General features: G+C 45.9%; 1 protein-coding gene across 1 annotated transcript in view; it reads right to left on the minus strand.

Moving 5' to 3' along the window:
• The window catches only part of DLGAP3 (DLG associated protein 3), a 38,677-nt gene that overhangs the window by 3,783 nt on the left and 12,614 nt on the right, over positions 1-22,280 (minus strand). The window contains exons 4-6 of the mRNA XM_063104866.1: positions 17,254-17,467; positions 16,698-17,011; positions 16,219-16,304 (exon numbers count right to left, since the gene is read on the minus strand). Of these exons, the coding sequence (XP_062960936.1) occupies positions 16,219-16,304; positions 16,698-17,011; positions 17,254-17,467 (614 nt within the window). The remainder of the gene's footprint in view (positions 1-16,218; positions 16,305-16,697; positions 17,012-17,253; positions 17,468-22,280) is intronic.

Consider the following 22,280-nt stretch of genomic DNA (forward strand, 5'->3'; position numbering starts at 1 on the left):
AGGACTTCTCCTCTAGGGACCCTGACAGCTCAGCGCAGAGCCTGGCCCGACAGAGTAAGCCAGTGCCAGTGGAGCTGAATTAAGTTGTTGGCAGAAATGACACAAGGCCTGGAAATTTCTTGTCTTCAAGTTGTTAATATGCAAATCCTATGCACAACAGAAAGTCAATAGGTCTTGTTCATTTTTCCCCCTGAGATCAGAGTGGGGCTTCTTTTCTAAAAAGAAGTCAGTGGCCCCCTTAGATACATCAGTTTGGGACCAGACAGTACCTTAAGAAGTGGGAGTCAGGAGATGGGAGGGGTGGGGGATGAACAGAAGTTCAAGATCTGAAAATTCAAGGACCACAAAAGAAAGGCCCACGTGTCTTGAGCTTCCTCCACCCCACATGGTCAGAAGAGAGAGGGGCTTGTCAGGCCAGCTGTAGGGGCTCCTCCGGCTTTCCAGGAGACTTTCCCAACCCCCGCAACTTCAACCTTCCTCTTGCTGCCCAGGCCTTCTCTCCTGACTGCCTGCCTGCTTCCCTCCAGCTGGCGGGCTGCCTGCTGGGAGCCTGTTGCCATAGAAACCAGGCCCAGAAGGATGCTGCAGGACCCAGGAAAGAGAAATGTACTCATGTGCAGTCTCCAACGAGCCCTGTGTCCCAGCCCCCACCCAGAGAGAGAGAAAGAGAGAGAACATATCCTCATTGCCTCCCACACGGTCTTCACCTTGATGTCTGCCCTGTCCTGCTCTGATCAAGACTTGCATCACCATCTGCCTTGACTCCTGGGTTAGCCTCCTTTCACTCAGATACCTCTGCCTTCACTCAGAACAGTGCAGAGGAAGAGCAGTTAACTAGGAGTCAGATCTGAGATCTAATGTTGGCTTTCTCACTATGTGCCTTTGGGAAGTCACTTACCCTCCATCTAGGCCATCTGTATTTAAAATATATGATATGACATAGATGATTATATATTATATATAAATATACACACATATCTCAAAATACACAAACACATAGAATTATAGGAATGGAACAGTAACTGCAAAGGTATCTCCTCTCTCTAAAATTACACCTTGCGTGTTTTAAGATCTGGGGCCCAACAATCCCTCCCCAACCCACCCAAGATTATAGTAGTCCTCCTAATGCTGAGCCCTGCCAAGTCATTCCCCTGCTCAAAACTCTTCCACAGTTTCCCATTGCCAACAAAATAAAGTTCAAGCTTCGTATGCTAGCATTTGCCTGAGGCCCTTATGCTCTGGATGCAACCCTCGCCTTCAACCTCATCTTTCCTTGTTTCCCAAACATGATACATGATTCTTACTTTAAGCCTTTGCACATGCTATTTCCCTGCCTAGAATGGCCTTCCTCCTTGCTCCCTGTCCATTCCCTACTCAAGTCCCTCTTCCTCTGTGAACCTCCTGGCTGCCCCCAAGACCACTCCTCAGTACCATGCCTCCCTCAGCAGTCTTCTAGCATTCAGAAGCAGCCCCACCATTTGGTTAAATTGCTCCCTCTTTCTGGTGAAGAGTCTTGTTTGCCTAACTGCACTGTTAGGATGTACCTTGGCTCACTTTGAATAATTTTGTGCCTTTGAGCTCCAGGAAGCCTGTGGCTTCTTCAGAGCTCCAGCAGTTGCAAACCATGGAGGTAAAGGTGGGGTTTGCCCCAGTAAATACATTCCTGAAGATCTGCCATCCCTGCTTGCTTTCCTGTTACCCCCAAATATCTGTCCTTGGCACCACTGCACTTGCTGCCTTTCACCTGTCCTCTTAGAATTCCTGAGAGGATCACGTTCCAGCTCGATGAAAACAGCCACACAGTCTGGAACGAAAGCACACAGTGCCCCAGACTTCATGGTTCTCAAGTCACTACTTTAGTGACCTCTCTCACTGTGTCTGCTCCAGGGAAGACCAAAGAAGTTGAGGCACTTATGGGATTCCTGGAAGCATAGCCCTCACCACCACTCCCAGCCAGGGGCAAGAGATTTGTATAGCACAAGCAGGAGCTGGTCGTCCTGGTGCGAGTGGCATTTAAAACCAGTAGTGTAGAACAAGATCACCCAAGAAAAGAACAATGGTTCAAAGAGACAAAGATGCAAAGCCCTGGGGAACACAGACACTCAGGGGCAGGTAAAGGCAGTATAGCTCATAGAGGAATCTTAGCCAGAGAGGAAGAAGAAGAAAACCAGAAGAAAGTCGCCTAAAGACAAAAAGGGGAGAGAAAGGTCTCAAGAAGGAAGGAGCAGCCAACATGGAAAATACAGCTGGTTGGGCCGAGCCCGTGACGCACTCGGGAGAGTGCGGCGCTGGGAGCGCGGCGACGCTCCCGCCGCGGGTTCGGATCCTATATAGGAATGGCCGGTGCACTCACGGGCTGAGTGCCGGTCACGAAAAAGACAAAAAAAAAAAAAAAAAAAGAAAATACAGCTGGTTGAGAATGAAAAGTGCCTATTGATCTGGCAATACGGAGGCCACTGGTGATCCAAGCAAGAGCAGGTCTGGTGGAATGTGGGGACAGACACAGACTGCAGCAGGTTGTCAGGAGGAGAAGAAAACTTGTCAAGACTTTTCCAAAGAGCTTGGCTGAGAAGGGAATGTGCTGTTAAAGGAGGGATATTTTGTTTTGGATGGTTCTTGAATGCCATATCCTGAAGGGACAAAACTGGTGAGGAAGCAGAATAGTGGCCTCCCAAAGAGGTCCACGTCCTAATCCCTGGAACCTGTGAATATGTCACCTTCCATGGCAAAAGGGACTTTGCAAGTGTGATTACGTTGAGGATGACCCCAGTGTAATCACATGGGTCCTTATACATGAAAGGGAGAGGCAGGAGATTCAGAGTCAGAGAAGGAGCCGGGATGACCAAATCCGGTTCGAAGTGATGCAACCCGAGCACCCAGCCTCCATTGCTGGCTTTGAAGACAGAAGCATCCAGGAGCCAAGGAACACAGACAGCCTCTATCAACTAGAAAAGGTGACAAAACAGACTCCTCCCTGAGCCTCCAGAAGAGACACGGTCCTGCCAATGCCTTGATTTTAGCCCAGTGAAACCCAAAGTGGACTTCTGACCTTGAGAAATGTAAGAAAATAAATATGTATTGTTTTATGTCACTAAATTTGTGATAACTTGTAATAGCAGGAATAGGAAACTAATACAACCTGTGAAGAGAAATAGATTGAAGATAGAGAAGAGAGAAGCAGTGGTGCAAGGAACCAGATAGAAGGCAGATAAAAATAATAACTAACATCCTCTGAACACTTAGCATGTGCTAGGCTGAGCACTTTGCATGGATGAACATGCTCAGTCAGTCCTCACAAACAGCCCCATGATAAGGGTGCTAGTATCATCCCTACTTACAGACGAGAAAACTGAGGCTTAGAGAGGTTAAGTGACTTCCTAAGATAAGACAGTTATCAAATTAGCGTGGCCTGGCCACAGAGGCCACCTCCTAAACCACTGCTGCCTCCCAAGGACGGAGGGAGTGGGGCAGCTTTCATTGGGAAGACGGACACCTCAGCCTCGGAGACTGGGCTGGTGCAGGAGGCAAGGGAAGAGATGCAGGTAAATCGGGGATGGGGATGGTCTGGAAATAGAGAGAGGCCCCAGCAGTTGACCTCAGTCGTCACAATGAAGTGGGTGGGGAGGCTGTCTGCTGGAGATCTGTGGGGGGGGGTGGGGGGAGTAAGGAATGAGAATGAGCAGCTTTGGGGGGCGCAGCTTAGCTGAGTGGTTAAACCCATGTACTCTGGAGCCTGGCCTGGCTCCAAAACCCAGCTCTATGGCTTGTGCCTGGTTTCCTCCTCTGTACAGGAAAAGAATCATACCAGCTGATAAGATTGTTGCGAGATAATATATGTAAAGACCTTAGCACAGCACCTGGCCTGCCCATTGTGTTTGATGTTATAGAGAGATGGGAAGGTTTGTAGCACTCACTGAAAAGAAAGGGAGCTGGACAAACACAATAATCGGAACGTAGCACTGAGAACCCAGCTAGGCCATTGTAGTTAATTATGGTTTCTGTTGATCATTTCCATCTGTTCTCCCATAGCACTCTGCACAAAACCTCTTTTATACTCTGTATCACATTGTATTGTAGCTAGTTATTTGCATATCTGTCTCCCTCACTAAATAGGGCAGTTCTTCACACATAAACGTTGACTGGGTAGTTGATCGGTTGGTTGGAAGGAAAGATGGTAGAGACCACTAAGTATCCCCCAACATCCATTTTCCCTTTCTTCCTTAGTAAAAAGTCCCACAGTTTTAAGCTGGACACATGATCACTTTGAATAGATTTTTTTCCCAATCTTCCTTACAACTAGATGTAGCCACGTGGCTAAGTTCTACCATAGGATATAAGAAAAACTGGTAGTGCAACTTCCACAAAGTGTTCTTAAAAGAAGGGGATATGTCCTTTTTTGTCCCTTCCTCCTCCCCGAGGACCAGAATGCAGACATGATGGCTGGAACTCAAGCAGCCATCTTGGAACTGGAGATGGAAGGCAAATGCTGACAGTAGAGGGACAATAGGACAGAAGGAGACTGGGTCCTGACACTGTGGAGCACCCCCCAGCCCTCTACCAACTCTCTCTGGACTTCTTTTAAGCAAGAAAGAAATAAACTTCTATCATATTTAAGTCATTGTTGTTTGGGGCTTTTTTATAAGTCACAGCCAAACCTAATCCTAACTAAAACATGAATTTTCAAGGTAGTGAAGTTCAAGGCTTATGTCCCTATTTAATTTTGGATTTGGCAGTATTTGCTGTGGTCTTCACCAACAGCTGTGAGCACAGAAAGGAAACTGGCTTCGGCTGTGAGTTATCACTGCTGCGTCACAAGACGTTCACAGTATTTTCTCCCCACGCCTTTTAACAAGGCTGCAGAAGCCGCCTCCCCTCAAGTTTTTCAAGGTGACAATGATCACATTCCTGACGATTCTGGAAGTTGTTATCATGGTTACTTGTGAGAGACATTTCTACTGCGATTCTCTAGGGAATAACACAAAAGTCTCTGGGAAGAAACTGGATTATCCCAAGAGACACGGTATCCGAGGAATGCTCAATATCCAGAAGTTGTCAAAAGGTTTTGCCAGGACTATTTGGCAGCAGGCTGACGGGGGTGGGAGGGGGACAGGGCAGAGAGGAGAAAGGGCAGTGATGTTGCAGCCGCCATACCTGTTCCTGTAGAAGCACCCCTCTGAGAAAGCATTTAGGAGCTTAAACATTTAGTCAAACAGGGGTCCCCTAGTCCACCAGCCCAGCCTGGGGGCCATAACATTAATGCCAGGGTGGGGCTAGGGTGGGAGACTTAGGAGGAGATTCATGAAGGTCAGTCCAGAACCATCCTGGAGTTGAAGACTGAGGCGTGGAGGCAGGATCTGCACCCAGAGCTCGTGGTCAGTTAGCTCCTCGTTGCTTTCACAAGACTGTTCTTGGAATGAAGCTTCATGACGATGGAAGGTTCCTTCCCAGGGCTCAAGGGGCTAGTTCTTTTAGCACATGCCCTTCCCAAGGACCCAAAGTTGGAAATGACCATAATGCTATGGAAGGGGCAGGCAAGCGTTCCTAAACAGAACTCCAGGTAGGCACAGGTGAGTGTAAGTAGGATTGTCAGATGGAAAACAGGACTCTCAGTTCAATATGAATTTCAGATAAGTTACAGTTTTTAGTATAACTTATACTAAATATGTCCTAATGTTGCATGGAGCATAATGTACATTAAAAGTTATTCACTGTTTATTTGATAATCAAATTAAAACTGGGCATTCTGGTGGGGTTTTTTATTTATTTATTTTGCTGGGTTTTGATGGTGGTGGTTTTGATTTTGGTTTTGCTAAATCTGGAATTTAAGTTAAGGTCTTAGTGGGAGGGATCTAGAGATAGAAGATACAAGGGGGTCCCCATGGTGAGAGAGAGTTGGAGGCAAAGATCACATTTTCTGTGACCTCAAAGGGCTCCAGAAACAGTCATATAATATTCAGCAAGGACATTTGATGACCTCTTCCATCATGGCCCAGAGAGTGCTGGGTCTGGGAAGACATGTGCAGTAAGGACACCTTCAGACAGAGCTGGTAACTGTTTCTTAAGTATGCTCCCTCTCACCACAGGGCCTTAGCATATGCTGTTCCTTCTTCCTTCGCTCATTTTCACTAAGTTAACTTTTGTTCATCCTTTAGATCTCCATCTAAATGTCACTTCCCCCGGGAAGCCACATCTGACATCTCTGACTGGGCTAAAGCCCCATTATACACTCTCATGGCACACATGGCCGTAATTCCACATCATTTATGAGATTCTTAGATTAACGTGGCAGTATGTGTCACAAAGGCAGGGGCTTTATCTGCTCACCTTTATATCCTCAGTACTCAGTACAGAAAAAAGGGATCCAATAAATATCTGTGGACAAATGAATCTTGGGTGGGGGTACAGTGGAGCTAGAACTGGAGGGGCACCAGCCCCTATCCCTGTGTATTTGTAAGCCAAGTCCTCACTGATGATGGGCAAGCAGAAGGACCTGCAGATAATTCCCAGAAATAAGGGGCAATAAGCCTAAACTCCTCACCCAAAAGGTTAGCAGGAACACTGTGAAAGGCAGAAAAGGAGAGACCTTTCCTGTTTACCTATTTTTTAATAGGCCATTTTAAGGACTGCCCTGCCCAGCAATTTTTAAAACCAAAGTACACAGAGAGAGACAGATCCTGGGATGAGTGAGACAGGAATGAAAACAAGAGAGTCTCAGAAAATGGGGTGGCTAGGGCCGGCCCACAGCTCACTTGGAGAGTGTGGTGCTGATAACACCAAGGCCATGGGTTCGGATCCCTATATAGGGATGGCCAGTTCGCTCACTGGCTGAGTATGGTGCTAACAACACCAAGCCAAATGTTAAGATCCCCTTACCAGTCATCTTTATTAAAAAAAAAAAAAAAAAAAAAATGGGGTGGCAGTGGGTGGGGGCTGGTCCTAGATGTCTGCCTAGCAAGGATGATGGAATTCATGGCTCACTTTTAGGTGCCAGTTGGGGCATGGTGTGTGGTGAGTCAGACTTAAAGTGCCAGGGACAGAAGGGACAGAAAGGACTGTGCAGGTGTATGACTGAGGATGCCTCCAGCAGACAAGCAAGGGAGCCTGGCCAGAGAGATGGGCCAGATTTCCCCTCTCTCCACCTGTCTCTCCCTCTGTATTCCCAGTGTGATCACCTGTCCCAGGCAATTGGGTTCTTTAGACACTTATTCCTCACCATCTCCCCTCCTCAGCCTGCCCCTTCAAGACCTCACAAAGCACTTATACAAGAGCAAGGAAGACCACATTCTCTGCCTGTCCCTGTCCTTCCCTGACTTTCATTCCAAAATGCTTCTCAGATTGGTCCACTTCTCTCTGGATCCACTTCTCTCAGCCTAGTCCAGATGACTGATCAATACAGCAGACTGAACCAACGTAGGAAGCTCCCACTCACGCCCCAAACACACAGAAATGCTGAATCAAATAAAATCAGAAAGGTGTTTTTGCTACAATGCCAGGCTTGGAAATAGGGAAGAGAAATCTTCAGGTATCAGAAACAAGAAGGAAATTCCAAACCTGAGTAGTGAGAGGAAGTCTAAACCAAGTGAGCCCCAGGTGGGCCAGACATATGCCAGAGGCTAGCTGGGAATTCTGAGAGAGGACGAGAAGAGAGACCACACCTGGGCACCATGCAGAGCTGGAAGGAGACCCCGTGCGCAAAGCTGACAGCCAAGAAGGTCTTTATCGTGTATGAACTTGAACTAGAAAAACACATGCCAGTGATTTCAGGATTGTGGCCTGGAAGCAGGATGCTGGGCAATCAGAACATTAAGGCTGCTTTGTGTGTGGATATGGAGTTCAAATGAGTACTACCAGTGAAACACAAAAACCTCAAGCTGAGATATTAATTTTAAAACTGGTCCCAAGCTCAAGTAGTACTTCAGCATGAAGGAAATTGAACCCATGAGGAAGGAGTGGGCAGTAACAAACAATAGTGAACTCATAAATTGTTAAAACATGTTTGTAAATCTAAACTATTAAGCCATAAAAGATACAACAACTGATGTAGCCGAGACTTTTAAAGAGGTATAATCAAAATAGTAGATAAATAGAACATGGAAGATGGAGCAGGGAGTTAAGAAGAAAATTACAGTGTGCCAAGGTTCTTGTTTTGTGGCTAAGAGGGATAGAAATACTAATTCTAGACTTCATTAAAAAAATATGAAATTAAGTATATCCATTAAATTTTTAAGGGAAATCACTACTAAAATGTAAACCTCCAAACCAGTGGAGGGAAAAAGAGAAATAAAGTAAACGATCAGTTAACAGAAGATAAAAAAGTAGGAGAGGTAGAAAGCAAAGAGAAAGCATGTCAAATAGAAAATCTTTAAAGAGATGGCAGAAATAAGTCCAAATAAGTCAGTAATCAAAATATTTATAAATTGATTAAATATGTCTACTAAACTCTAGCTACACATCACTTACAAGCAATGCATCTAAAGAATAAGGATACAGGAAGGGGCTTCCAGTCAAGATGGTGGAATAGATGGTCCCCAGCGTCACCCTCTCCCACAAATCATCCAATTTACAACTATTAAAAAGCAATGACAGCCAAGCTGGGGCCGCTAGAGCTCAGGGGAAGAGGAGGCAAGACCTATGGTGTGCATGAAGGCGGGAGAAGCCATTATGAAAGAAAGAAAGGACTGTTCTGACTGTTTCGAACCCCGGCCACTTCAAGCCCGGCCCTGTTGAGCACACAGAGCAGGAGCCAGCAAAAGCTGCAGCTGTGCCCTTTGGATGAAGTTGCTTGGAGGCGGCAGGGGAGAAAAGGGCCTTGGTGGCTCTCAGGCCAGCAAGACCACTAACAGAGTTCCCGTGGACCCACATAGGAGCGAGCAGCCACAACAACTGAAAAAAGGAGCCACTCAGAGGCCTGCAAGTCATCACAAGAGACCAGCACATGGCCCATCCCATGGGAAGTGTTTGGAGTGCAGGGGGAGGGGAAGATGGGCCCACCGGGGGAACACCGGGGCACAGCATGGACAGCTGATCTGCCCTCCAATCAGCATAGGCCCACTCTTCATTGACTGGTTAGAAATATAGAACTGCAGCAGGTACAGTATGCTGAAAAGTCTCAAGCCCAGACCAGAGTCTCCACATAACCCAGGTGTACCAGACCTCATGAAACCTGGAAGTGCATACAGGTCAACAATTAAAACCTGAGCTGCACAAAAAGCCTTCCCCAGGGAATTAGAAGCAAAGCAGCAATTTAGGTCAACTACAGGGCTCAAATGTTGGTCCCCACTGGAAGTTCCTCCATTTTAGAAGTAAGCAAATGACAACAAATTAGTTCCAGTGCAGAGTTTAAGTGGTGGGAACAGCAAATAATCCAACACAGAATTGAAAGAAAAAACAAAATACCCACAGACCAGAGACAAATTTTGATATTAACTAGTAAAGGTTAGAACCACCAAAGAACACTTATAAAACCTAGAAGGACCAGAAGTCCCCTGGGCTCCCAAGCCAGGGAGCAGGGAGAGCTGAGGGCCTCAGCCATGCCCCTCAACATCTGCAACCAGCCCAGCTATGACCACCAAGCCACTGCAGGAAGTGCCCCGGGTTCCAGGTTCCCAAGCTGGGGAAGTGGGGGGCTGAGGGCTTCAGCCACACCCCTGACACCAGCATCCAGCCCAGCAACAACCAAGCCACCACTGGAAGCCCCCTTGTCTCCCCTGCAGGAATGAGGGGGGTGCTACAGGCCTCAACTATGTTCCCACTCCTTCCTCCTTCTCCCATCCTATTTCCTTCCCCCTTTTCCTCTCCACCTCGCCCCAGTTGCTCCACAACAACATCTTAGAATGTAAAAAATAATAATATTAATAAATAAATAAACTTAAGAAAAAAAGATATAGGAAGGTAAAAAATAAAGGGATGGAAAAAGATACATTGGACAATTAACCAAAGAAAACAGCCATAGCAATAAAATCAGGCAAAGAGACTTCAAGACAAAACCCATCAGTAAGTATGAAAAACAGCCTATTTAATGATAAAAGAGCCAGCTTACTGAGAAGATACAACAATCATAAGCTTAAATGCTTATAAATAACAGCATACTCTCAAACCAAACTAAAAGTTAATAAAGTTACCAGGGAAAAGAACACACCAGCAATCATGATGAGACATTTTAACGCACCTCTCTCAGAACTGGTTGATCAAACATACCAAGAAACAATGAAAGATAAACATTTGAAAAAAATATATATTTGACCATATATATGATATATGATATAGAAGATGTATATATATGATGGAAGAAGCCTCAATAATTCTTTTTTTTATTGCTTTCATAAATTCTAAGGAATAACTATCATACGGATACATACTGTGACCACAATGCAGCAAATTTAGAAGTCAATAATGAAAAGGCTGCCCTCTTCTCCCCAAAAAAATAAATTTGGAAAATAAAAAAAAAAATAAGAAAATATTCTAAACAATCCACAGGCTAAAAAGGAAATCATGATGAAAGTTACAAACTATATAGCACAGAACAATGAAAATTCTGCATCTCAAAACTTCTGAGCTGCAGCTACAGCAGTATAATTAAAAAGGAATTCATAGTACTAAAAGCACTTGTTAGAAAATAAGTAATATTGAAAGTTAGTGGCTTCCAGTCAAGATGGTGGAATAGACAGTCCCCAGCGTCACTCTCTCCCACAAATCAGCCAATTTACAAGTATAAAAAAGCAACAACAGCCAAGCTAGTGCCACTAGAGCTCAGGGGAAAAGGAGGAGAGACCTACAGAGTACATGAAGGTGGGAGAAGCCATGATAAGAGAAAGAAAAAACCATTCCAAACATTTTGTGCCACAGCCACTTTAAGGCTGGAGCTGCTGAGTGCACAGAGCAGGAGCCGGCAAAAGCTGCAGCTATGCCCTTCAGATGGAGTTGCTTGGAGGTTGCAGGGGAGAAGAGGGCTATGGTGACCCCCAGGCCAGCAAGACCACTAATAGGGTTCCCGTGGACCCACATAGAAGTGAGGCGCCACAATAACTGAAAAAAGAGAGCCACTCAGAGGCCGGTGAGTCATCACAAGGGACCGGTGCATGGCCCATCCCATGGGAAGTGTTTGCAGCATGGCAGTGAGGGAGATGGGCCCACCAGGAGAACAATGGGGCACAGCAAGGACAGCTGATCTGCCCCCCAATCAGCATTGGACCACTCAGTGGAGACTGGTCAGGAATACAGAATTGCATGGGGTGCAGTTTGATGAAAAGACTCAGGCCCAGATCAGAGTTCCTACAACCCAGGTGCACTAGGTCTCTGGAGAGCTGGAAGTATCTATAAAGTCAACCATTACAACCTGAGCTGCACAAAAAGCCTTCCCTAGGGAAGCAGCAGCAAAGCAACAATTTGGCTAAACCACACAGCTCAAGTACTGTTCCTCACAGGAAGTTCCCCCATTTTAGAAGTAAGCAAAAGACAAAAAATTAGTTCCAGCCCAGGCACACTGCCAGCACCTAGGGGCCCACCCAGGGACCTGAGGCTTGGAGCCAGGGATCGGACCCCCACTCCCACAACCAGGCATACCACCAGTGCCTTGGGGCCCACCCAGGGTCCCAAGACATGGATCTGGGGACCAGACCCACCTCCCACAACCAGGCACAACGCCTGTGCCAAGAAGCATGCCAAAACATCACCTACATGTGGGTGGCCCACCACAGCCACCACAATAACCACAGCTGCCACAAAAGCGGCTAAACACCACAACCACCATGAAGATAGTCCACCAGCCACTGGAGTGCATTGACACAAGGAGAGTCACCAGCAGAGACCAAAGAAAAGAAGATGTCTCTGTCCACAAATCCCATTCCACAGTGACAGAAGAAGCATCTGCTCTACAATAATATTGGGGGACCTGAACACACCTCTCAGCATTGGACAGATCATCTAGGCAACAAATCAACAGAGTAACCATTACTCTTTCAGAAGGAGAGAAGAAATCTAGGGTAATTAGAGGGGGAAAGGGGAACAGAAACTGATATGGGGAGAGATTGGACAAGGGGCATAAAGAATAAGTATGATTTGTAACAATATATATGCTAGTAATATTGATGCGATCAACATACCTCAACGTTGAACCCAAAAAATATGTATAATCAATTATGATTCAATATAAATTTATAAACAGATAAATAAATAAATTGCAAGCACCTTAAGGAGAAAAAAAAGAGAAAGTTAGTGTTTAATTAAAGAGGCTGAAAAAAAGACAAACATGGAAAAAGAAAGAAAATAACACAAAAGTAGTAGAAGAAAGGAAATAGTAAAGGTTTCTCACCAAAACCAAAAGCTAGTTTTTTTAAAAGATTAATACTATATAATTTCTAAAATACATTTAAATGATAAAATATATATAAACTTCAAGCAAGGTTGATCACAAAGAGAGGTAAGGCGTAAATACATGGTATTGGGAATGAAAAGAGACATAACCTAGAAATACAATAAACATTTATAAAATTGTAATAGTATGAGAAAGAATATCTTGTGCCAAAATTTTTGAAAATTCAATTTTTGTAAAATGGTCCATTTTTTAGAAAAATGTAAATCACCAAAATTGACTCAAGAAGAAAAATAAAACCACAATAGATCAATAACCACTAAAGAAACTGAAGCTATAGTTTTAAAAGTTTCTCCTATCCCCAAAAGGCATCAGGCCTAGGGAGTTTCAAAGGTAACCTTTACCAAATCTTAAGAATAGATAATTCCCGCTTTACACAAACTGTTCCAAAGTACGAAAACACAGAGAAAGCTACCAAATGTATTTTAGGTGTCTAGCATAACCTTCATACCTGAACTGAATAACAAGAAAAACAAAATTGTAGGCCAGTATCACTTATGAACATAGATATAAAAAATCTAAAATAAAGTAATAACTATCCAAAAATTTAGCAATGTATATAAAAACAATATAGCGAGACTGTGACAACAACTGCTAGAGCTCTGTATATCCATTGTTGTCTTTGTCTTTAGCCACAAGAACCCTGATTTTTAACTATGTACATATGGCACCTTACTTAGGATAGCGTGACTCATGATGGTTCGACTTATGATTCATTTTATGATCATGTGACAGCAATACAGTATGCTCCTAGACTTACAATGGGGTTATCAGGAGATAACCCCAGCTAAAAGACTATCCACCACAGCTTCCCTTGCAGCTGGGTGTCACCATATCACGAGGTTTTAGACAATGGGATGTACACGAAAGTGTTGTGTATAACTTTTAGGAAGTCTTTTTAAAAAGGAAGGACTGCATGCCTCTTCTTCTCTTCCTCCTTCCCACTGCTCAGAATGCAGACGTGACAGGTGCAGCTTGAACTTGAGCTCCTCGGATAAGAGGAGATGTACAAGGGTGGAAGAGCAGCAGAAGAGAAGAAGCTTGGTGTCTGGACACTGCACTTCCTACATCCAGGCTGGCTTTTTTCAGTGAGAGAGAAATACACTTGTTTAAGACAGAGTTGAGGCCCTGTTCCTCACAGCCAAGTTTAATCCAAACTGATAATGGGATCAAGCAGGGTTTATCCCAAGAATGAAAGAATGGGTCAACATGGAAAACCTATTCATATAATTCACCACATTACACAGGGAAGGAGAAAATCTATGATCATCTAAGTAGATTCTAAGAAAGAAGTCAATAAAACTCCATTTTCATTTCCTATTTAAAAAAATAAAAATAAAAACTCTTAGCCAAGTAAGAATAGAAGGGAATTTCCTCAACCTGACCAATGGTATCCATCAAATTTGCAACAAACATCACCTTGAGAATCATATCCACTCAACAGTGAACTGGAAGTACTATTCAATGCATTATTACAAGAAAAATTAACTTAAAATACAGATTTTAAAAGAAGAATCCTCATTTGTAGAAAAAAAACTGACTATATGGAAAACTCATCAGATAACCTATGAGACCTAATAAGAGAGAGCAGCAAGGTTGCTGAATACCAAATCAAAATACAGAACTTAATAGTGTTCCCATACACTAGCAGTGCCCGATTATAAAACACAATAGAAAAAAAGATCCCAATCACAATAGCCACCATAGTGGAAAACACCATCACCTTTCTTCTGGATAATGAAAAATCCTCCTTACTAGCCTTCTCATTTCCACTATTACTTTCCTCAAATTCATTCTTCAGTCAGCAGCTAGTGATCTTTTGTAAATATAAATTAGCTCCTGTCACACTCCTTCTTTAACCTTTTAATGGCTACTTATTACTTATAATTAGATTCCAGTTCTTTATCATGCCCATGCTCTGCATGATCTGGCACCTGCTTATTCTCCAATTCACTCCCTCCCCCCTAACCCCAAACCACTCCACGCAGGATACACGAACCCTCTTTCAGGTCTGGACACATGACAATCTCTTTCCTGCCCCAGCGCCTCCACATACATGATTCCGCCTCCCTGGAACACTTTTCCCCTAATCATCACCTGAGTGTTCCTTGTCAACCCTGAAGTCTCGGCTTAAATGTCACTTGCTTAATCTAAATAAGGTCATTTCTCTCTTATCGCCTTCTTTTTTCTTTCATATTCCCACCATAATGTGCAATAATATCCCATTACACATTACACCATAATGTGTAATCATATTTTTATTCATGGATTATTTATTCATTGCCTCGATTTCCCCTCTAAACCACAAACTCTGTGAGGGCAAGAGTCATGTCTTTGATGTTTCCTCAAGCATTTAACATAGCACAGGAGCCATCATATGACAAATGCTAATAAGTATTTGCTGAATGAATGAATGAATGAATGAATGAAAGCTTGCTGATTTAGCAGGAGTATCAGCTAGAACGCCTGCTGCACTCTCCTCAGGATTCGGGTTTGTTAGGAGGAATGGAGGGACTCCCCAGGGATGTCTCTGGATGAGGGACCAAAAAAGCATATCAAGGGAGTGAGTGGAGACACACGGGCTTACTTTATGGTCTTTGGGACATCACTAGAGTCAAGGGGGCAGGATGCAGAGCATAGAGCTGCATCCATCCGTGACTCCTACCCCATCTCTCAAGAACTCAAACCATAAATTTGCTAATTGAGTTTGTCATAAAGTGCTACTTTTCTGTAACCTTTGTGGCATATTTAGACTTTGGAAGACAGCAGCTTTTTACCACCCTTGATGAAGGCATTTAGAGCCTCAGGAGCACATGGAACTTCAGGGAACTAAAAGCAGGAGTGGAGAAAAATGGTGACTCTCACAGGAACCCAAAGAAGACTTGATCAGGCACACACACAAGACATCACCAGGGGTTCCCCAAAATAGTTGGGGTAACTTTGGATCTGAATGCCCGACAATGGCATCTGGGAACAGAGCTGCAAGGGACTGCTACTGGGACGCTAGATTTATTCCTCCAGTGAGGATGGCCTGAGCAACTCAGATTACCATGAAACCCTTACAGCCAGCCCCAGAAGGTTCCAAGACATCACACCTAGGGCCACTGGGCTGGTAGCACTGCAGACCAGTGGGCAGATGGGCCACTGTGGCACTGCCACATGATCATTAGAGAAAGTGTCTCCCCACAGGCACCCAACAACAGAGAGTACTCTTTCCAGTATTCCCTCAGAGCTCGCTACACTTAATTCTTCAGTTGGAAATAAAGGAAACAATGTGTCTAAGGCTACCTAATGCCAGAATAGTGGCTGCTGGTAATTCTGCTATCTCAGGTACACCAGAGACAAGCACATACTAGGTACCCCCAGCTGGTTAAATGCTTGTGTAAGCCAAGTGAGGAGGAGTGTTCTATCTGCCAGGGGCCCTTGGGAGGCAATCTTCCTGTTTGTTTCTTTTAGAGCTCACATGCTTGTACACCACAGGATGTAATGAGGGATTGGCAGAATCCTGTTAACCCCCGTAAAGGACAATTGCTGGAGGTCTGCTTGGCACCCACCTGTTACCCATCCCTACCTCTCCTTCCCCCCAACCACTGTCTAACTCCTGTCTGCCTCTGAGCACCTGGGATAGACATGGACACAAGGAGAACTCGCTTTAGATTTGATGGCTTCCCTGGTGACATCTCTGTGGACAAACCTCTGTGGCTGCTCTGACTCCTTTCCAATAAAGAGGCTTGGTCTCGCCTCCAGGAAGAGAGGGTGCACAGGGAGACTGGGCCAGTGAGGACATTATGCAGCCCTCTCTCCTCTTCTCCCCCAGCAAATCCTGGGATGCCCCCACTGTCACCTACCTCTTGTCCTCTTCCACCTGTACGCCAATGGAGTGGAACTCTCTTCGGCTCCTGTTCTCAGTGTCTGAGTCTGAGATAGTCTCCACCTGGTAGCGGGGTGGAGGAGTCAGTGGCTGGGCTAGCCCAGAGACACAAGCCCTTCCCAGGGAGAACGGCCAGCAATGGCCAAGCCCCAAACCAGCTGGCAGATCTTGCAACAACAATCTGCCTGATCGAGATGACAGACCCAGGAGGTCAGAGGCCTCAAGGTGGCAATCACTGGGCACCACGTCCCACTCGCCAGTAGGGGCAATGGTACCAGGACGAGGGACAAGGGAATGGGCTGGTTGGAGCAGCCCTGTCAATGACCAGGCACGGGGTCTACTTACAGCTCAGAGCAAGCCAAGAAAAGGGTCTGTATATCCAGAAGAACACTTCGAACCCCTCGCCCATCCCCACCGGGCCAGACCGAGCCCTCGTCGGCGCCTCCTTTCCCATACCTGCACCCCAATGGACGGCCGCCACTTCCGCTGCCGCGCCAGGCTCCGCAGCTCCTCCCTGCCTGGGATGGTCTTGATGATGAGTGTGGGGGGCTTGGTGCTGGCCCGCGGCGGCACCGGCGCCAGCTCCAGGGTGCGCGCGCCCACGGCGGGGCCGTCCAGCCCGTCGGCGGAGCTGCAGCGCCGGGCGGGGCCCTCGGGCGCGGTGAAGCTCTCGTGGGCGGAGTCGGTGCTGCTCTGGGCGGTGATGGAGATGCGGGGCGGGGCCTGGCTTCCCGGCGGGAGGGGGGGCGGGGCCTTTCTGAAGTTGAAGGCTGCGGCCGGCGGCGGCGGAGACGCAGAATCAGAAACGTGTCCCCGCGGGTGTTACTGGCCCCCCCGCCGCCCGACACACCCACGTGGTCCCACAGGCCACAGCTGCCGCGCGGACTCCACGTGCTGCTTTCTCCCCATCATCGGGCCCAGAGAGGCAAGCCATCTGCCCAAGGTCACACAGCACGAACCCAGGGCGCTCTGCAGTCGAGAGCCGAGCCAGGCGCAGAGAGGGAGTACTCACAGGAGCCGGGCCTCCCTGAGACAGAGGCAGGGGCAGCAAGGAGGGGCAGGCAGTCGTCGTCTTGAGAGCAGCCGGCCTGGATGGCCCGGAGGTAGCTGTGGCTCCGCATGCGGAAACAGCCGGGCAGGTCCAGGGCGTCCACGGCCTGGGACTCGAGCTCCCCAAACACGGACCCGCACACGGCCTCCAGCTGCTGGTTCAACTCCTCGCTGAGCTGGAACAAGGCAGAAGACCAGGAGGACAGTTACCGAGGTGCTGGGATGGGGTGGGGGTCGCTGAGGCGCTTTGCCTTCGGCATATATCTAGAACTGCAATGGCCGTGCCTCTAAAAGAAACCCTCACTCTTTCCAAAGAAAGGCGGCCGCCCTTCTGCCCTGTGCTGCTCCTCAGGCCTGCCTTGAGACCAGCCTTGGGGCCCAGTCTTTCCTCTAAATAGTCCCACCCCCACCCCACCTATGCCTCTCCCCAATGTCTGGCTGTACCCCAGGCTCCAGACCACCACATCTTCCTCTCCACCTAGTCCCAACCCCTCACATTTCTCTCACCTGACCCTGACAGAGACAACCAGGGACCTGACATCCACCCTCCTGCCCAGTATGGGGGTGGGGACTGCAGGGGAGGTCACCTTTTATTTTATTATTTATAATCCACTAATTACAAAATTGACTGAAAGCAACCTATAGAGATATGTACCAAGAACAGAAATTAATGGGTAAGGGATGGAGCAAAACTTATTAACCTCCAAGTGTTCAGAGCCTCCCCACCTTCTGCCCTCTCACTAGGGTTCTGGCTTGGCCCACCGGTTCCTTCCCTGCCCCCACCCTCTGAGGAAAGCTCAGCCATTGCTGAATGAGGTTCTTGTTTTTGTTTTTGATATTTTGTGGTGCAGAATGCATGGTGTTAAAAAAAAATTAAAGTAAGTAAGAAAAAAGCAAAACAAAAATTTTGTTCATGGAACCATGCTGCACCCCACCACACTAAGACTAAATATACCACAGAGGTTGCAGCTTCATTCACATTACATGAGGAAACTGGCACAGAGAAAAAAATAAAGGTAGGAAAACGTGGTGCCAGAGGTAAGCTCTACACCCAGAACACAGGTGACAAAGCCTTGACTATTGCTCAAGTTGGGTACATATTTGACCCTGAGCTTTTGAGCAGCCAAAGCATTGAGACGGTATCCTGAGGGTTGCCTGCATGGGCTATGGAGTGAGACAGGATTCAAGTGCTGGCTCTGCCACCTCCTAGCAGTGTGATCTGGAAAAGTTAAAGTTTGGGGCCTCAGTTTGCTCACTTGTCAAATGGGAATGGTAATGGTACCCTCTTCATAGGGCTACTGGGGGGACTCAAAGAAAAACATGTGAGGTACTTGGTGCAGGTACTGGCACATAGTAAACCATCAGTTAGTGGCATGTGAAGGTCTCAGGGCCTACCTGGTAAACACAGGTCAAGTGCTCATGAGAACCACAAATATACCTGTCACTGAGCCCAAGAGAAATTCCCCTTGGATGATTATGTAGAGGCCATTGGATGAAGTCATGGACAAGGTCTTCAATAGCATCCCCTGGTGAATGTAACAGCAGGTATCCCATGGCTGGAACTTGTGACACCTCCCAGAAAAGATTCATGGCATCATATTTATGTGCAGTTAACAGAGGCTCAAAGGAGTGGCTTGATCCGTGTGTAAAATACCATAACTCAGCTTCCCAAGCATAACATGACTTCGCTAGATTCTACCTCAAACAGAGCAGAAATTTTCATCTCAGTCTACCAATGGGCAAACTAAGACTCAGAGAGGGCAGATGAATTGTTCGAGAATGCTCAGCTGTTAAGTGGTGAAATTGAAATTAAATGCCATATTTCTTGGCTCCATGTAAGGCTGATTGAGCATCAGAATCTCATGGGGAGCTTGTTAAACCGACATTAACTCAGGCCCCACCCCAAGGATCTGAACCCAGAGTTCTCTAACTACATACCTCTCTATGTTTTGGCTGCGTGGAAGTTCAAAACCAAATTTGTTAGAGATTTAGATTTGGTGGTTCCAATGTGGGCCCAGTAATTAAAAAGAAGGACTTTCTGGATGTCTTTCTTTAGCTTTTTCTAAAGGAACTTCAGCACAAGTGTAGAGAAACCACAGGCCATGGACAATCTATCCAAGATCCTGTACAAGTTAAGTTCTCTCACGTTTGACCGACACAAGTCACACTCGTGTGGCAGCTGCGGCTCTCACCACAACCCCTGTAGTCTACCTCTCAGTTTTCCTCGCTCTGGGTTTCTGGGGCACCAAGGACAGTTGCCAGGGTATTTCCTAAAACACAGGAGCTGAACTAACTCCTGCTATTTCTGGGGTAGGCTCAAGACACTCCCCAACAAGAACAAATCCAGCCCAGGGGGTCCTTCCTGGAGCACACAGGAGCTGGTCTAACCCTAGCAGAGAGCATTCTGGTCTCAAGTCTGGACACCAGGAATGGAAGGAATCTCATTCTGTGGCATATTTCTTTATCTCCAGCCCTCTGCTGTGTGTAAAGCACTAGGCATAATATCTGGCACATAGTAGATGCTCAATAAACATTAGCTACTGCTATTAGCAAGAGGTTCTTAAGTCACAGTGACAATACCACTCAGAATAAGAGGCCTCTTTTTCCCAGGGGTTCTGAAGCTCTTGAAGTCCCATTTATAGGCTACACCCACAATCAACTCTATCCAAGGCAAACAGAGGAAGGGTGAGCAACTTCCTGGGGCCATACACCTTCCAGCTCAAATGGCCAAGAGGCTTTTGGATTCCAACAAGGGAACAGGACCCAAGGGAAACAAAGATTCATATAGATCCTCAGAGGAATATTTCACCTGAGTTGATCTTTACTATATTCCAATTATAAAATTGTAACATTGTACTGTGAATACTCTTATTATCCCTGCCTTGACTTCCACCCTGCTTCCCCCAATCCCCACTTGCAGGAGAATAGAAGTTGAAGAATCCTCTTGGGCAATAAGATCCTTAGCCTTTCTCCAAACCAGACTCAGAATCTGTAGCCATTTCCAAGTGTGTGAGATATTTAGAGGAAAATACTCTCTTTGGGTCTAACTGAAAATTCTCCGTGCTTGTGTTAGTGGGTCCAACTGGGGGCCAAGTAACATCCTGTATGCTTTATGCATGTTATTTAGTTTAGATAACCTTTGGAAAACCTTCCCATTTCAAAACACTCTAAAACTGGATAAAATATAACAAATGCCATTTTATATGCATAGCTGAGCTCACAAGAAAGCGAGATAACTCCCCAGGGGACAAAAGCAAAGAGGAGACTGTAAATCAGAATATTAAATGTGTGAGCCAATGCTGCAAACAGCCCAGTGGAGGTGGGAGGTAGGAGCAGGGGTTGCTCGTCTCAGTGACCAAAAGGCTTAAGTTTAACACCCACTCAGGCACAGAAAGAAGACTTTGGGCCCACATGAAGCATGGAATTGGAAATGAGAACCTGCATAAAGCTAGGAAAGGGGAAATCATTGAGAAGAAGGTAAACTAGAGAAAAAATCAATCCTCACTGCAGGCTGATGACAAGAAAGCTAGTCTGTAGTACAGACACTGGGGGGAGGGGAAAGGGGAGAAAGCAAATCCCCTAAGTATGTGTACCCATGAGCAAATCCCCTAAGTATGTGTACCCATGAGCTGCTCCTCACACAGATTGGACTGTGCATCTGCACGGGCCTGCATGGGCCAGGTGATCCCTCCCCCCATTAAAAATTAATATAAAATGGTTCCAGACCAGAAATTTTCTAAAAGAGGCAATGCAGTTGCAAAATAATTCCTGGGGGACCCACTCCTAACCAGGCCGCTCAGGCTCCTCATAGATAAAGCTCCATTGAAGATGAGCTAATGGGTGAACATCATGGAAGCCAACCTCTGACATAACCCCTAATGATCTCCACCTCCCAGCATTCACTCCTTTATGTAATCCCATCCCCTTCAGTGTGGACTCTTCTTACTGGCCACTTCTAATGAGTAGAGTATGGCAGATACAATGGGAGGTCACTTCTGAGATTAGGTTACAAGCATACCATTCATTGCTTCTGTCTTAGACACCTTCTCTCATCTTAGACATCTCTCTCTCTCAGAGCCTCTGCTCTGGGGAGGCAAGCTGCTATGCTGTAAGGAGCCCTAGGGTGAGTCCCACATGGCAAGGAACCGATGTCTCTGGCCAATAGCCAGTGAGGATCTGAAGCCTGCCAAGAGCCATGTGAGTAAGCGTGGGAGCAGATCTTCCCCAAGTCAAGCCTTGAGATGACTGCAGCCCTGGCCAACACATTGATTGCAGCCTTGTGAGACACTCGACCCAGGTAGAACACAGCTGAGCTGTGCTCAGATTCCTGACTCACAGAAACTGTAAGATAATAGATATATGTTGTTTCCCTTGACCTTGGTGTTATAATGCTGCACTCTAACCAACTCAGCTAACCGGCCAGCCCTTAGGGCACTACATTTTGGGATAATTTATTATGTAGCAATAGATAACTAATACAAACTGACATAAATAAGAACAAAATTCGTATTGAGTTAAGCCATTGAGAATTCAGGATTTATCTGGTATGGAGCTAGTGTTACATCAGCTAAAACAAAATAGCTTTAAACTATGTTTAAAAGTTCTAAGACTTAAAGGGAAAACTAAAAACATAAGGAGAGAATAAAAGCTTTGAAAAATAGACGAGGAAGACTTGAAAAGGAATTAAATCAGATTTCCAGAAATTTTTTTAAAAAGTCAATGAAGTTAAAAACACAATCAATGAGTTAATAGTCGATGAGACCCATAGAAGAGAAAATTAGTGAACTGGAAGATACACCTGAGGCACTTGCCCAGAAGGTAGCATAGAGATGGAAAATATGAAGGAGAGGTTAAGATACATGTAGAAAAGAATAAGAAAGTCCCAAGTTCAACTAACAGTAGTTCCAGAAGGAGATAATACATAGCATGTGGAAGAGGCAATATTCAAAGTGATAATGATAGTGGTCCAAACTTTTCCAGAAGCTGGCC

This window comes from Cynocephalus volans, chromosome 8, assembly GCF_027409185.1.
Source record: "Cynocephalus volans isolate mCynVol1 chromosome 8, mCynVol1.pri, whole genome shotgun sequence".
NCBI classification, from domain to species: domain Eukaryota; kingdom Metazoa; phylum Chordata; class Mammalia; order Dermoptera; family Cynocephalidae; genus Cynocephalus; species Cynocephalus volans.